General features: G+C 40.6%; 1 protein-coding gene across 1 annotated transcript in view; it reads left to right on the top strand.

Moving 5' to 3' along the window:
• TRHDE (thyrotropin releasing hormone degrading enzyme) overlaps nucleotides 1–16298 on the top strand; it is a 217990-nt gene that overhangs the window by 137092 nt on the left and 64600 nt on the right. The window contains exons 8-9 of the mRNA XM_050904731.1: nucleotides 6126–6191; nucleotides 8692–8879. Of these exons, the coding sequence (XP_050760688.1) occupies nucleotides 6126–6191; nucleotides 8692–8879 (254 nt within the window). The remainder of the gene's footprint in view (nucleotides 1–6125; nucleotides 6192–8691; nucleotides 8880–16298) is intronic.

Genomic DNA, 16298 nt, shown 5'->3' with positions numbered 1-16298 from the left:
ACTGCCTGGATGCGGTTTTGGGCACTCTTAGTAAAACTGGTGTAGAAGGTGAGGAAGTTGCTTGGCTTACTTGACCCGGAAAAATCTGTTTCCAAGGTTTTTCTTAGCTGGCTTTGCAGTCCTGCTTTGATAAGTGGTCTGATCACAGACGTTGTTTCAATTTGGAGGTAGCTCTGCAGCTTGACTCACTGGTACAAATGAATTCTGACACAGTTAACCCCCATCTAATTTGCCTTATACAATGTTTACCATGACCAATAAGGTGAATTTACCTACTGCTTATTTTGTACTCTACTACTTGTCTGACTGCCCAGACAGGAGGGTGATCACTTCTCTTCCTTAAGGCTCTTTCTCAAGGGTTGGTCTGTTGTACAGCTGAAAAATACTGCAAACCTAGTTGGCTATTTTAGCTTTTCTATTCAGTAGTCTTCCTCTCTATGGGATTCTTCGCTTCTTTGTAGCTTGCTGGTAGTGCTTTACCACTGTTTCTCACTCCCTCTTGTTTGTCACTCACCATTGCAAACACATGCAGTACCTTCCTCCCTCTGACCCTTGCCCAAGCTTTTTCATTTGAATGTTAGGCAATGTCAAGATAATATGCGATAACAGCTTTGATGTTAGCAGTGTGAAGGAAAGGGGGAAAAAAGGTGGCATGTTATAGTCAGTGAGTCAGCATCTGTCAGATGATGTCTGGTGGCTTAAGGTTAAGTATACAAATTTCTGGGAAAACAAACACTGAATTTGATAGCCAGAGCCTTAGAGCCTGATTTCCACCTGAACTAAATGTTTTTATTAGTAGCTCTAAATCTTTGGTGAGATACAGCAGTCATGTATAAAACTGTTCAACAAGAACATATTGTAGGCTGAAGGGAGGAGGGTGTGCACCCAGGAGTAGAATGAAATACAAAGCAGGGAGGTACAGGCAAGACTGCTGTTTCCTGAGCCCTGAGAAATGAGGGCATTCAGAGGAACATAGCCACAAGAATTTGATGCCAAAATATTTTGCTACTTTTTCCTCACTCATCTTATATAGTGGAATTTCCCGGTTATCTTTAGGAGAAAAAGTAAGTTATTCAATGTTAATCTGTTTCAGATCTCAGCACCACTCATGTAAGTTGGGAGCTGTTCCTTCAGCCAACCAATCAACTTCATACAGATAAACTGAGAAAGGAGTTTGGTCCTAGAATTGATGTTTCAGTTCCTGGTTATAGATCTGAAGTCTCCCCTGAAAGTAAGATACATGTTTGGAGACTTATTCCCCCTTTACACTTGTTTAACCTCTTTGCATTTATCAGTCACTACCTTTTATTAGTTGTGAGCGTTATCATGTTTGGATGGTGGGTAGTTCATTTTTTCGAAACCAAGAGGCTCAATCCCTAGCAATACTGAGAGAACTAAGATTGCAAAGGGATAAAAGACTTTTTCCTTTTAAATAATCTCCTTTTCTTAAAAAAGTCTAACAAAATAAAAGGCCTGCAAGCTTAATCAATGCAGCATTACTAAAAACATCTTTCAAAATCCTTTAGCACTTTTCACTGTACTCCTATTTCTACTACTGTTCAAGCTATCTGCTTCAGTATTCAAGTAATAAAATAATTTCAAAAGCATTCAGCCTTTTAATTTGTTTGGGGGGATTAAGATTACTATTTCACAAAACATTATATTATAGTCTAAATCTGTTGGGATTTTTTGCAAGATCTTAGGTTTTGATTGTGCAGCCATTGGACTGTTTTCATGGCGTGACAGATTTTGGTTTTGTTTTTTTTTTAATTTGATGTTAAAAATTACTAAAACACATGTCAGAAAACCACATTGTCTGATGAAATTTTTTTTATTGATAGAGTTGAGGGGATCATATTCCGTTACTCTTTTTGGCAAAGAGTGGCTTCATGTTTTAATGCCAAGATATTAAGAAGAATATTAGAAGAGGATGCTTGCTGAAAATGTAAAACCAAATGATCATTTTTGTGTGTGTGTTTGATTAATTTTCATGTTGAATGACACTGCTCTAGGGTCTGTGAACTCTCTTTCTACTTTCCCCATGACAAAGAAAAAAGTTCAGAGGCAGCATTACAGTGAAGGAGAAAGGGGGAGTTGTAGAAGAGCGCTCTTGAGTCTTGGGTTGTTAAAGAGGTTTTCATGCCATCTTTTCTCCTCACACATACCATAGGATTATAGCTGAAAGATAGGAAGGTGTCTGAAGCGTATCTTCATGCTCCAGCATACTCCAGTTGATGGAACAGCTTTTGTAGGTGATAAACTTTCGAGATTATGATGGGAAGCAGCCTTGCAGCCAGATGGTTCTGGGCATATGTGTTTATGAGAAAGTGGCTTCAAGTCACTTTACCTCCTTTGGAGCTGTGCTGAGCGCAGCTTAGATTCAGGCAGCTGTGTTTTCAGTGTCATCCTCCTTTTCTGTTCTGTGGCTTGCATCTCTCTTCTGTTTGCTTTGGTTCTTTTCTATTCAGTGTAGAGGCAAAGGGGTGGCTAATACTCCTGCCCTGGAGAACTACAATGAATGAGAACATGTCTTCTGCCCCTTTGCAAGCTACTTAAGACTTAGATATGGGTCCCCAGAGGAAAAATGGATTATATTCCTGCTTGTTCTATCCTTAGAACAGAGAAGCAGGGTATGTATAGATCTTTGGCTTCTATTTTAATACTTCCTGGGATGTATTTGATGCTGATACGTATAAGCCTTTTCTCTTCCTTTTTAAGTTGAGTGGCTGTCCATGAAAGGTACTTCAAGAGAGGCTGGTAATTTGGTAATGAAAGTTCAGGCTGGGTCATGGTAACCCTAGCTAGCTTTGAAGTCAACAACTTGGATGGTGGTAACAAAATGTAACTTTGCAGCATAGCAGTGATTGGGTCTGGTGGTGGTCTCAGTATAAAACCAAGCTCTGGTATGAAGACATACACGATACAGATCTGTAAAAGCATGAATGGCTTGGGGAGAGTGAAGTAGGGAACAGTAATGCACTGTGTCTTCTAGTGCCAGAACTAGGGAGCAGCAGATGAAACCAGCAGATGGGCAGATGTTTGAAACAAGTATCTTCACACAACAGATCACTGGAGTGGGAAATGCTTTTTTTATAAGGTGATGCAAATGCTAAACATTTATATGGATTCAGAAAGCAACTGGCCAAATTCACAGGTGATAACTATTAAATACAAAGATACTAATCTGCTCAGGATTCCTTGTGCCATGAAGTGCTGGATGATGGGAGAGCATACTGGGGAAGTATCACTGTATGCTTGTCCTGTTTTATACCCTTTCTAGTTGTCAGCTACTGGTTATTGTTGAAAACAGGATGCTGATATATGAGGACATTTTGATAGGACCTGGTTCAGTAACCTTTTGCTCTTGTGCCTGTAGGAAGTGCACTCAGATTTTGGATTGCAATGTAGATTTACTATTGGAGGCCTATTTTGATTCACACTGTCACTTAGGACTGCTTTTTGTGTAGTATGCATTTGATAACGCTCCTAGTTTGATGCTATGTATATGGTCTCAATGCAGCTTTCTTGAAATAATGAAAAAATGGATGATTAAGTTGTATGGTACCAGGACTGTACTCATACGTTGTGTTTATCATTGTATTTTCTTATTTAATTGTAAATATTAGGATTCCTTTTGTTTTCCTTTGTGTGATAAACATGTTAGATTAGAGGATAATAAATTTTTAACTGAGTGAGGAGCCACATCTAAACCTCCTGATCTGTGTATTGGGAGAAAAAACAAAAGAAAAGGGCAGAAGCATTTCATCTCTTGCAGTCTTTCTGAACGCAAAATGTAGAAGTCAAATTTAATTTAATGTCTAATGGTAGATTGGTAAACAGGATTATTGCCTGGATGGAGTAAATCCTCAAGGGTTCCACCCATTTTATTCTGCTGTGTAACGATTCTGAAAGCAACTCTCAGAAGGACCAATACATGCAGCATTTTCTAGTACCGCTTAGAATGCACATGTGTATTTGTTGTTATTTATTTACCTCGTCCCACTTTTGTTTATTCCTATTTTAGCTTTTTAATTTGCAATTCAACTTTTTAGCTTTGAAAGCTATTGAATATTTCACTGTGCCTTAAATGATTCTGTATTTTTAGAGAAAATGGAAGCACAGTGTGCTATAGGTGCAGCCTATATAATACTGTCTTTTTTCCAAGTTAGTCTCATGACATTGTTAAGACTCGGCACTGCATTTACAGAGTCAGTGTTCTCATGTAGCCTTCCTAGCCTGTGATTAAATGGGAGTTGCTCCTTGTGGTACTATGAGTTGGCTGACAAAAGCTAAATCTGTCACAGGTGCTACAATTTGTGTATCAGGAAATTTGCTTTCCAAATACTAATTATTTCCAAAGTATCTTACTTCACACAAAGCACAGATAACAGAGTCAGCAAATTTGTCCCAGTTTTATCATTGTGCTGTAAATTAGGGTTTGTCTCCTACCATTGTGTAAAGTGAAGATGGTAGAAATTCAAAGGCAGGAGAACCCATTGATTTACAACCTCTGATGTGTTTTTTCACTTAACTCTTCCAATCAAAATGCTTGAAATGTATTTTATTCAAATAATCATTGCTGAATTTCACTTCTGTAATTGAATGAGCTGTCGTCAAGGGACATAGGATGGTGGGAAACTAAGAGTGTTGTGTCTCCAGATGTCATTAAAAATCGGAAGCGTTTTGTGCCTGAAAGGCCCCGACCTAACCTGGTCATATGCTTAAACTATTGTCGTGGTTTCAGCTGGGACAGAGTTAATTTTCTTCCTTGTACCTTGTAGCTGGTACAGTGCTGTATTTTGGATTTAGTATGAGAATGATGTTGATAACACGCTGATGTTTTAGTTGTTGCTAAGTAGCGCTTACCCTAAGTTAAGGACTTTTCAGTTTCCCATGCTCTGCCAGCAAGCAGGTGTGCAAGAAGCTGGGAGGGAGCAGAGCCAGGACAACTGACCCGAACTAGCCAAAGGGGTATTCCATACCATAGAACATCATGCCCAGTATATAAACTGGGGGGAGTTGGCCAGGAGGGGTGGATCGCTGCTCAGGCATCAGTCAGCGGGTAGTGAGCAACTGCATTGTGCATCACTTGTCTTTTCTTGGGTTTTATTTCTCTTTTTTTTTGTTATATTCCTTTTGATTACAATTATTGTTATTATTATTATTACTATTATTATTATTTTATTTTATTTCAATTATTAAACTGTTCTTAACCCACAAGTTTTACTTTTTTGCCCTGATTCTCCTCCCCATCCTGCCGGGAGGGAGGAGTGAGCGCGCGGCTGTGTGGTGCTTAGTTGCCAGTTGGGGTTCAACCACGACAACTATTAATTTGGGAAGTTAATTTAATATGATGGTACCTTATCAGGAATTATTTTTCTGGTTGCTATGGGAGGAGAATGGACCCTCAGTCATTGAAACTGCAGCTGAATAAGTGAAAGCATTCAGTTTATAACCTCCTCAGACTCTGAGTCTCATATGTCGTGAAAACACACATGAAAACACACATGCTGTGCACAAGCACGAAGTTGGGTTCCGATCACCCCTCTTCCACCGCTCCCTTTCTTGGAGAGCCTTTGTGATAACCTGTTACAGCCCCAGTTGCCAGTATGATGTATTTTGACATTGAAGCGCCAGGATCCCCCTACATAAGAGTTTGTAGTTCAGGTAGGCTATTGCTCAGTTAAATCTTTTATAACAAATCTAGTTGTTATCCGAGTGAGCAAATTTTTGACACTAGACATGGAATGACTTGCTAAAATAGCAACTGGAACTGTGTTTCAGCAGCTTCTCCTTTCATTGCCGAGAATTACCTAGGAACCCCTTCTGAGATTAGACAAGTATTTTAAATGTATATTCAATATATTTAGCTTATAGAGTGACTTACACAGAAAAGGAAGAACACTGAATGCTGTAAATGAAATTTTTAGCAACAATTTTTGCATTGTAAACTAGCTTAAGAAACCGTTTATTTTTTCCCTTAGGATGACAATGTTGTATATTTCTAGATTTCTGACAAATGCAAACATTGATGTGATTTAACTTCTAATAGCAGTGATTCACAGCTATAGTTGTTTGGCGTGTGTATAGTAATACTGATTTGTGTTTTTATTTTATTTCTGTAGGACTATTTAACCATTCACAAGTATGGCAATGCAGCCAGAAATGATCTCTGGAACACATTGTCAAAGGTAAAATGCTTTGATCTATTGCACTGAGGGAGAAGCAGGAATTTACTGGGTTTTTTTTCTTGGTGAGGTTAGGAATGAATAGTGCATATTGAGGTCTTCAGACCCCAGAGCAAATATAAAAATTGATGCAAAGAAATTCCATTTGAGTTAACCTAGTGGCAACATTAAAATATGTTTTTTGCAGCATTTCTATTCTTTGTTATGTTAGAATATATTTCCTTGCTTGTGCTATGTCACTGATGTGCAGTAAAAGATACTTCATGGAATCTGCTATCATTGACTTTAGTGGCAGCACGCTGAGGCCCATAAGCTGGAAGGCACATGAAAGTGCTGAGCTTTGGCATTTACATCAGATGTGTTTGTGATTTTGTATGGAGTTATGATTTGTGTGAAGGACAAAACTATTAAAGCTTTAAAGGTTGGTGTAAACAGATAACTATTTACTGTAACATTTGGCATGCTGTAGAGACTTATAGTTCCTATGTCCATGCTCCCTTTGGTTGCTATGATCAAGCTTGGCTTGAGTTTCTAGAGCCTCGTCCAGGGATCTGTAAGGGCAGAGTTTAATTTTCATAAACTGAGCCAAGCATGCCTGAATTTCTCACCTACAGAGCTAGTGTGGGCACTCCAGAATAAAGACAGAGTGCACGGCAATGTAGACTACAGTCAGGGAGTTTGGGCACAAGTACCAACTTAAGCCATGTGTAAACATGACAATCTAGTTGTAACTATGACACCAAAGCTAGGATTTGGCTGGAGGTCAAGACATCTGTGTTTATCTAGACAAGCAGGTATATACATATAAGCTAGGTGTCCAAGCTCCAATTGTTGTCAATGAGGGCTGGATTCAGTTGCCTGTTCATAGACATCTAACAACGTTTACCTTAATTTATCCTACCTGGCTTCCAGCTGCCACATGAGATAAGCACGTCTGCTGCAGGTCCACCAGTTCTGCAAGAATGTGTTGAGTATTTTAGGACATCTCATTTGACGCTTGGTGAATAGGAACAACTGGAGTCCCAGAAATCTAGTCAATACAGTCAGCAGAGCATAGAGAGCAATTCAGTTGACTAGCCACTACACGATTATTTTATAATGAGCCCAAACCACTGACTGTTGACTAGGGACTTGAGCTAGTTGTTCAAATATAGGCAGCTAGTGCCAGATTAGGTGCAGTAGAGTGTTCAAGACATTCAGGTGGGTCTAATCGATTTGACACAAGATCTGTGGGGAAATCTGTACTCTTCTGGAGTGGCAGGTCAAAGTCAAATGACATTAGCCACCTATGTGTGAGCAACTGAACTGAGTCCTAGGTCTGTACTGACTGTTAATGAGAGTTGAGATGTGTAACATACAGTCAGGCTCTTAAATCTATGTCTTAATCTGAAGTTGAATGCCACTGCAAAAGTCTTTCTTGCTTCTCACCTCGTGCCTTCCTCTGTTAAAGCCTTTGGACAGTTCTGGGCGATGGGAGGTCAGAGGGATGAACGTAATCTTGAAAGAACAGCAGAACCCACTGCCAATAAAATAGAACAAAAATGAGACTGTATTCTGGTCCATAACCACTACGGCTATACTGTATGCTCAAACCTATTGTTAAGGCTAATAATTCCGTTTGCCTCACCTGTAGGCACGTTTGTTGCCAGCTGCTTTGTTCCTAATGCATTGCAATTGCAGCTTCAGTTCTGAAGACTTCTTGCTGGGTTCTGCTTGTATTCATCAGAGGTTGCTCAGTCTGTGATCTAGGACTGTTCGGCAGCTAGGGACATTTCCGTCACTGAAGAACAAATGATGCCTGTCATTCTCCTCATACCCAGTCTCATCTCCCATGATGCCATAATATCTCTTTTTGTTTCAGATGAAAATCCACTTGTAAAACAGCATTTTTATTGACATATGGTATCAAATATGAACACATTAATCCTCCGTGTGTTATGACAGGTGCAGTTTATGAAGGAGCTGGGGATATCTTGGTATACATGGACTCACTTTGGACGTGAGGGACAGTATTTTCAAATAACTAGTCATTTGATTTTCAGAACAGAGAAGCTCTGTACTTTTAGAAATCAGGCCCTTTGAATATGCCTTATTGTAGGTTCCCTAGATCAACTAATGCTGAGTCTTTTTTAACCTTAGCTGGTCAATAGTATCTTTTGGAGACAGCCACCCAGTATTTCTGTGGCTCTTGTTAAAACCCTGTAAAGCAGGTTGTTTCTTCTGTTACAGCAGAAGTGCCTGAATGATGTGGGAAGCATGACTTTCTGACTGTCACTCTCCTCTCTGGCAAGATTGCTCAGTGTTTATTTTTAAGATATACAGAGACTGTTGGTTAAATTATGTAGTGTGTGTGTACTGGGTGTAATTGTGTGTGTGTGCATGCGTGATGGTTATTTAAACCTCTAAAACTAATTATGGTCTCTGGGACAAAAAAAAAAAAGAGTTTTATGTGTTGGATGATGATACTGCTTCAACGTATTGAAACTTTTCTTTTTTCTTGAAGGCTTTAAAAAAGGTTGGAAAATCTGTAAATATCCAACAAGTAATGGATCAGTGGACACTACAGATGGGTTATCCTGTTATCACTATCTTGGGAAATGAAACTACAGACAATGTCATAGTGATCTCCCAAGAGCGTTTTGTTTATGATAGTGATGCTAAACCCAAGGATCCTGCCCTTGGAGACAACAGGTACTTACATTTCTCAATTAATATCGTTCAAGGGGCTGTAGTTGTTTAAGTAAGTGCTTCATGTGTGTGTTTTTATGAAGATGTCTCTTTAGAAATCTCTGAGCTTTGCTTGGTATCAATAGCATGTGGTGACCCTTCCATTTGAACGGTAGTAAAGATGAGGCTAGTTAAAAGAATTGAAAAAAATCATTAGAGTAATAGAACAAGATAAAGCTTTTAATATGCCCATGTGCATCCTGACAGTTCTCTCTGTGACTACGTCTTACATCACACATCTGTTTCCTCTCCTTTTCTTTTGATTTTGTCACACTCCATGAAGTAATTTGGAATGTGGTTGGAAGGTCTGATACTTTTTTTTAAGTAATTCTCTGGAGTGGACCTCTCCATGCTCATACATTGAGTAGGCAGATGTAACCGTGTGTCAGATACATACCTCGCTTGACTCAGGAAGCAGTCAAGAGCTGAACTGGAGCTCTGTACAAGGCAGGAGGTTCCAGCTGTTCCATTTTTGAAGCCGGCTGAACTGGTCCTATGGGGACTGTTACATTGGCTGAAATCAGCAGCACTTACGCATCTCTGCCCCTACCCTTTTTCCACTTCTTAGATTGTTTCATTCCTGCTCCCAGCTGACTCCACACACTTCCTTCATCCCAGAGACAAGCTGACATTCCTGGCTGATGCTGGGGAATCCTCATCTTATTGTTTAAAGCCATTTTGACATCATATTTTAAGGCCAAGAATATAGAGCTGATGCTAGAAAATTACAAAATAGCCTTAGAAGCTTCTGTGTTCACCTATTCATGCTCAGTGGGAAAGAGGGCATGCTGTCAACCTTGAGTACTCTGTGTTTGTCCAGTAGATTTAAATCATTAAAAGGTAAAATTTAATATCAAATTTTGATTGACACGTCTGGAGCTTATAGAACATTCCTGTTGAGGAAGGTCTAAAAATATAGTTATGTTTATTGGGAAACGTTTAGAAGTTTGTTATCCTTTTTTAGAACATGAATATTACGGAATTCAAACATGACACAGAGTAAATAGTTGTTTTTCTGGCTGTATTGGAACAACCTACCAGGGTATTAAGCATCTGTTTAAGTTCTGGGCTGAAATGAGTTCCTTTGTGAAAAAGAGGTAAAACAAGTGAATGTGGACTGTTGGAAGTGTTCATGACTCACGGTTCAGTGCAGTGTGAGAGAGATGCTCCCTTATTCACTTGAAAATTTCTTTTGTGCGAGTATATATATGTGTAATGCAATGTGAATAGATTTTAGTACTCAGAAAAACAGAGATTATTAGTTGTTTGATTGATTAAAACAGAGATGTTCAGCCTTTTAAGTACTGTAGAGACTTCCTTAAATAGATTTGCTAGGGACTCAGTATTGATTGTAATAACTGTTGCTGTAATTCATGAGTAAAGACTACTGGGTGTGTAAATGTTTTGTAAGGTGGAATATCAGGGATGGTGTGGTGGGTTGACCCTGGCTGGATGCCAGGTGCCCACCAAAGCCGCTCTATCATTCCCCTCCTCAACTGGACAGGGGAGAGAAAATATAACGAAAGGCTCGTGGGTCGAGATAAGGACAGGGAAATCACTCAGCAATTACCATCATGGGCAAAACAGACTCGACTTGGGGAAGTTAGTTTAATTTTATTACCAATCAAAATCAGAGTAGGATAGTGAGACATAAAAACTAAATTTTAAAACACCTTCCCCCCACCCCTCCCTTCTTCCTGGGCTCAACTTTACTCCCAATTTCCTCTACCTCCTCCCCCCGAGAGGTGCAGGGGGACGGGGAATGGGGGTTGCGGTCAGTTCATCACACGTTGTTTCTGCCACTCCTTCCTGCTCAGGGGGAGGACTCCTCACACTCTTCCCCTGCTCCAGCGTGGGGTCCCTCCCACAGGGGCCAGTCCTCCATGAACTTCTCCAGTGTGAGTCCTTCCCACGGGCTGCAGTTCTTCACAAACTGCTCCAGCGTGGGTCCCTTCCACAGGGTGCAGTCCTTCAGGAACAGACTGCTCCAGCGTGGGTCCCCCGCAGGGTCACAAGTCCTGCCAGCAAACCTGCTCCAGCGTGGGCTCCTGTCTCTCCATGGGTCCACAGGTCCTGCCAGGAGCCTGCTCCAGTGCGGGCTTCCCACAGGGTCACAGCTCCTTTGGGCATCCACCTGCTCCGGCGTGGGGTCCTCCACAGGCTGCAGGTGGATATCTGCTCCACCGTGGACCTCCATGGGCTGCAGGGGGACAGCCTGCCTCACCATGGTCTTCCCCATGGGCTGCAGGGGAATCTCTGCCCGGCGCCTGGAGCACCTCCTCCCCCTCCTTCTTCACTGACCTTGGTGTCTGCGGAGTTGTTGCTCTCACATCTTCTCACTCCTCTCTTCCGGCTGCTGTTGCCGAGCAGTCTTTTCCCCTTCTTAAACCTGTTATCACAGAGGTGTTACCACCGTCGCTGATGGGCTCAGCTTTTGGCTCAGCGGTGGGTCCGTCTTGGAGCCGGCTGGCATTGGCTCTATCGGACACAGGGGAAGCTTCTAGCAGCTTCTCACAGAAGCCACCCCTGTAGACCCCCACTACCAAAACCTTGCCGCGCAAACCCAGTACAGGTGAGAATTAGACTTGGTTTTATTTTCATATGTGACATTAATTCAGAATTCAAACTGTATCTTGTGATACATGGAAGGGTAGTGTTCTACACCAGCAGGGCAAGTTATGCTGGGTTTCTTAGGAGATTTTGTCTACAGATTTGATCACAATTATAATTTCTAAATCTTGGAAGTAAAATTTAGTGATATAGGGAGCACAGAGAAAGATATCAGCATGAGCCCTGCCAGGGGTTTACTGTCCTAACAGGCAGTACAATACATATTATATGTACAATACATTATTGTACAATAGTGTACATATTGTACATACATTGTATTGTACATACAATGTATTGTACAGTACAATACATTATTATCTCCTTTGGCAAGTCTCTTTCCTGTTCTCTTCCCCGTTTGGATTTGTTTTTCTCTGTGCTTCCATGTCCTTTTAACCACAAGTGGGAAGGAAACCCCTTGCCCAAGGCTTTACAGATGGGATGTTTACTCCCGCTGGTTAGATGACGGAGCTGATTTGCCACTTCCCAGTTGAAGTTATTTGAAAGTCCTGTTACGTAAGTATAAGTAGCAAAGAACAGGAAACATATACGTTTAGCAAAAGGTGAAACTTACCTATGCCATTCACCTTTCAAAAATCATCCACCAGTTTATATTAAAGTCCTATGGCTTAGTTATAAATTAGTGTCTAGAGTGTTATAACAATGACCATGCAATTCGTTGGTGCACTGCCCACAGGCACATGTGGCTTGGTATGCACAATGGCTCTGTGTCATTAAACGTCCTTTCATACCATCAAATTAAGTAGAAAACCAAGATTGACATACTGAAAATAAATTTAATCTTACTGCCAGCAATGACCTAGATCTTTTTCAGGGTTTTTTGTGGGTTTTTTTTCATTGGAAAAGTCACTATCGCTTCAATTATTGTGAAAGCAGTAGACAGAGATAATCACATTAATATGATGTCATTTGATAATTCATGATACATTACCTTGGTTTTTAACGTTGCAAGAGCTGAAGTTTGTATGACATGATACAAAAGGACCAGTTTTTCTACAAGTACAGAAAGGGGGTTGATAACTGAACAGGAACAGCACGTTGACAGATGTTCAGCACTATTGCAAAATGCAGTGTTCTGGCTGATTCTGCAGGTGGCTTTGGTCAGGAAGTTGGCAAGGGTTTACTGATGTTCAGCGGGGCCTGATAGCACAGGTAGATGTTGTGGGAGGCACAGAGGTATATATATATACATATATAACATCAGCCTGCAGGCTTTGGGGGTGTTACGTATCAGTGGCCTAATTCACAGTCCAATAAAGTCGGTGCTCATCTCCCCTGCGTGACCCATGAATTAGGTGTTGGACACATGGCTCCCTGGGGAACCATAATAGGCACTGTAAATAACGGGGAGCAAATGGTATTTATGCCACATTTGAGGCCATGCTCTTGCAGGGCAGGCAACATTGGCTTCCTTAGGGTAGTTTATCTATGGATTAATCGTGATGATCATTTTAAACACCATAAAGAGTAGAGCTGCACAAAACACAGAAAAATGTACAGGTCCAGGCCTTTCCAGGAGTTTATCATCTAAACAGACAACACGATATGCACTGGAAGGCTCCGGGGAAGGCTCTTAAAGCATCCATCTGCCATGTAGTCTTTAGTTATCCAGAGGTAGGGCCGTAGTTCGGCATGGCACAGCAATAAACGTCAGTTCTATTGCCTTCAGAGAGATGAGGAGTTTAAACTTCTGGTTCAGACCCTCTCTAGGCAAATTTAACTTTGCCTTCCTTTAGAAGGAGTCACTTCAGAGTAGGTCTTTCAGATATATCAGCTGCATAAGAAATGTAAATAAAGAGGCAACTGAACATTTGAGAACAATTCTAGTTTTATAAAATGTCTGTGCTTTTCTTTATGCTATGTATTTATGCAGGAATTAACTGTTAGAAATGAAATGTGAAGCAGCATATTTAATTTTTCTCTCTGAAATCATATAGAGGAATATAGAAGCAGCAAGCAGATTTTTCTAAGTGATAAACTGTAAAAGTGAAAATTGTTGATACCTTTGGCAGTGGTTTACTCGTAGTTCTGCCTAGTCCATTACTGTAAGTGTCTTTAATTCTACTGCAGAAGAGAATGATTACATATAGTTGATTTTCCCATCTCATGTACAGTTGGACTCCTTGTCTCTATAACTGCAGAAAAATGTGTTTCAAGGGCTATACATATATAAGCTGTGATTTGTGTGCATAGAATCGACTGTATGGCATGCTAAGCTCTACATTTGGCCTGAAATTATAGAAGGTATACAATTTCACTTCTTTGCAAAGTGAACATAGATTTTACTTGACACTTATGCCTTCGCATGATCCATAGTTCTCATTTTATGAGAGAATAAAACTAAAAGTGACGGACACTGTTTCTAGGAACGCCATTCCTCAGAAGGGCCAAAATCACCGGTTTTGATTTGAATGTCGAAGCCTGTGGTTGGTACAATGTTTCAGTAGCAATTTCAGCTTATCCAAGCAGAAGTTTAAAACTCCTGTAATAACTGTATAATTCATATTCTTCCCCTGAATAACAATCCTTATGTGTAGGTTTAGTCCTGGACTCCTGTATACCCCTGTGAGAACGGATTATGCCCTTACATTATAAGGCTACAGGGGAGGAGGTGATATTCCATCTGACAGGGTTCAGTGGGTTTCCCTGCTGACAGAGAAAATGATGATTTTAAGGCACCAGTCTCATCCATCATTGCAAGAATGGCTCAGAGATATGACAAGGGATCTTATGAAAAATAATCTGTGGTCTAGACAATAAACTAATCAGTTTTGATGAAATCCATAAACCTTTTATAAACTGTATTGAAGAGCAGACCAAAGCTTTCTGGTTATGGGTGTAAGTTTCGCCTTTTAAAAATATACAGAGCTTGTCTCTTCAAAAGTGGAGAAATAACCTTTCCAATGTTATCAAAATAATTAAGTTCATGTTGCTGAGGTAATATTCACTTGTATAGTGTTCTTATCATACACGCAGTTTCCGTAGCTAATCTTTGCTTGTTCATGATAATATCCTAAAGGGAAATGTCTTGCTAGGTGTTGAACACAGCTAGCTGTGAGGAAAGAGAAAAAAGGAAGAGGTACAAATCGGGATACGGACAGGGTATTCATACGTGCTGTAACGTGGTAATCCTCTGTGCCTTTCTCTGTGTGGCTGGACTAGGGAAAATTCAGCCAAATGGTGCAAGCCAGGGACATGACCAGCAAAACTAGAGCTGTACAGACTCATGGGTCTAACACCATGTAGTAATTACAACAACTGAAAGGCTTTACAATGGGCAGCAGAGCTGCTCAGCAGTCACTCCACTCCAAGATGAATGATTAGCTGTAGAATTTATTTCCCTTCAAGTCTCTTCTGAATTTCCTATGCAAAGCTCATTTATTCAGGCTTTGTGGAAAAAGGGCTGTGCTTGTCCCTTTACTGATAATTATTTGAATAGTAAAAGCATAGCTGTGTTGGATATTGTCATGTGTATTCTTACTTATTTGTATGGCATTATCACTTGAGCAGCGATGGGGAACTTAGTCTGTCCACTTATCAGCTGTGGGGCTGGTTAAACACAAACCAAAATGTTAGGAGCACAGGGGGAATGCTGATAAGTATCTTTGAGATCATCTTAGAGCAATTGCGGAATAATGTAGCTTATGTAGTATTAATTATGTAATAATTAGGACCATAATATGGACAAATATTGTTCCATAAGCTGAGGAAACAGGGTTAACAAAATATAAATAAAAAAAGAAGTACTCATTTACCTCTCTGTCTCTGGGAAATATCCTCTAATCTTCCAGTTTCTCATTTCATTTGAGTGTTTTCTTGTTATGCCTTTCATCTTTACTATACTGGAAAGATTATGCTTATATCAGCATTTCTACTAGAAACAACTTTTGCGTTGCTACCTAGGGAGTAGATGTGGTACCCTGGTTCATCTTGACTGACGTGAGTGCCTCTATATCAGCTATAACAACGATGAAGGGAACGGGCTCCAGGAGAGGAAGGTACTGGTATTAGGCACAGAGGAAATGGAATTACCAGGAACAAGATTAAAAAATCAAGAATTCTTAGTGGAGCACGGAACTGCGTGTGAACACAGCCAGATATTGATTTAACCAGTTTTTTTGCTGGTCAAGCAGGGACTTGAAAATACTTGTTTTTGCAGAAGAGTAAGAAAGTGTGGGGAGCTCCTTCTCTTTACATGTACACTGGTGTTTAGTAAAGGACAGCTCTATGACACCAATAGATTTTGTCCTTCAGTGTGCATAGGGACAATCCTTAACCCCAGCAGCCTGAGAGAGGACAGTGCTGTGCAGAGTACGGCTCCTCCGAATGAGCAGGCAGAAGAGCTGCTTCTGCAAGTGACCTGAAGGAAGCCTGCCTGCCTCGGGTGCGTGCGGGAGGAGTGCCTTTGCTGCTGGATGCTGGCGTTTGCCAGCCCAATACTTGTGCCCCGCACTGCCTGCTGCAATAGGATTGTTTTGCTGTGGAAGCCACTGGAAAGTCCCCAGTCTTTTGTCTTGCTTTTTTACTTTTTAGAGGCTCTTCTGATTGTTGCATTATTATTAAATCAGAATAGGAAGTGCTCTTAAAGTTTGTTCCTGCACCTATCTGTACAGATGTCTCTTCAGCAAGATTTTGCTGCTAGCAAAGATCTCAGAAATGCCAATTGTAATTTAACACTTTATTTCCAAAACCATTTCACAGCTTCTGTTTGCGAGAAACACTTCTCACTAGGCAAACTTCCAGGATGCTCTGGTA

Source organism: Gymnogyps californianus, chromosome 1 (genome assembly GCF_018139145.2).
Source record: "Gymnogyps californianus isolate 813 chromosome 1, ASM1813914v2, whole genome shotgun sequence".
Lineage (NCBI taxonomy): Eukaryota > Metazoa > Chordata > Aves > Accipitriformes > Cathartidae > Gymnogyps > Gymnogyps californianus.
The sequence above is the reverse complement of the archived record's forward strand: the minus strand, read 5'-3'. Positions and strand labels throughout refer to the sequence as shown.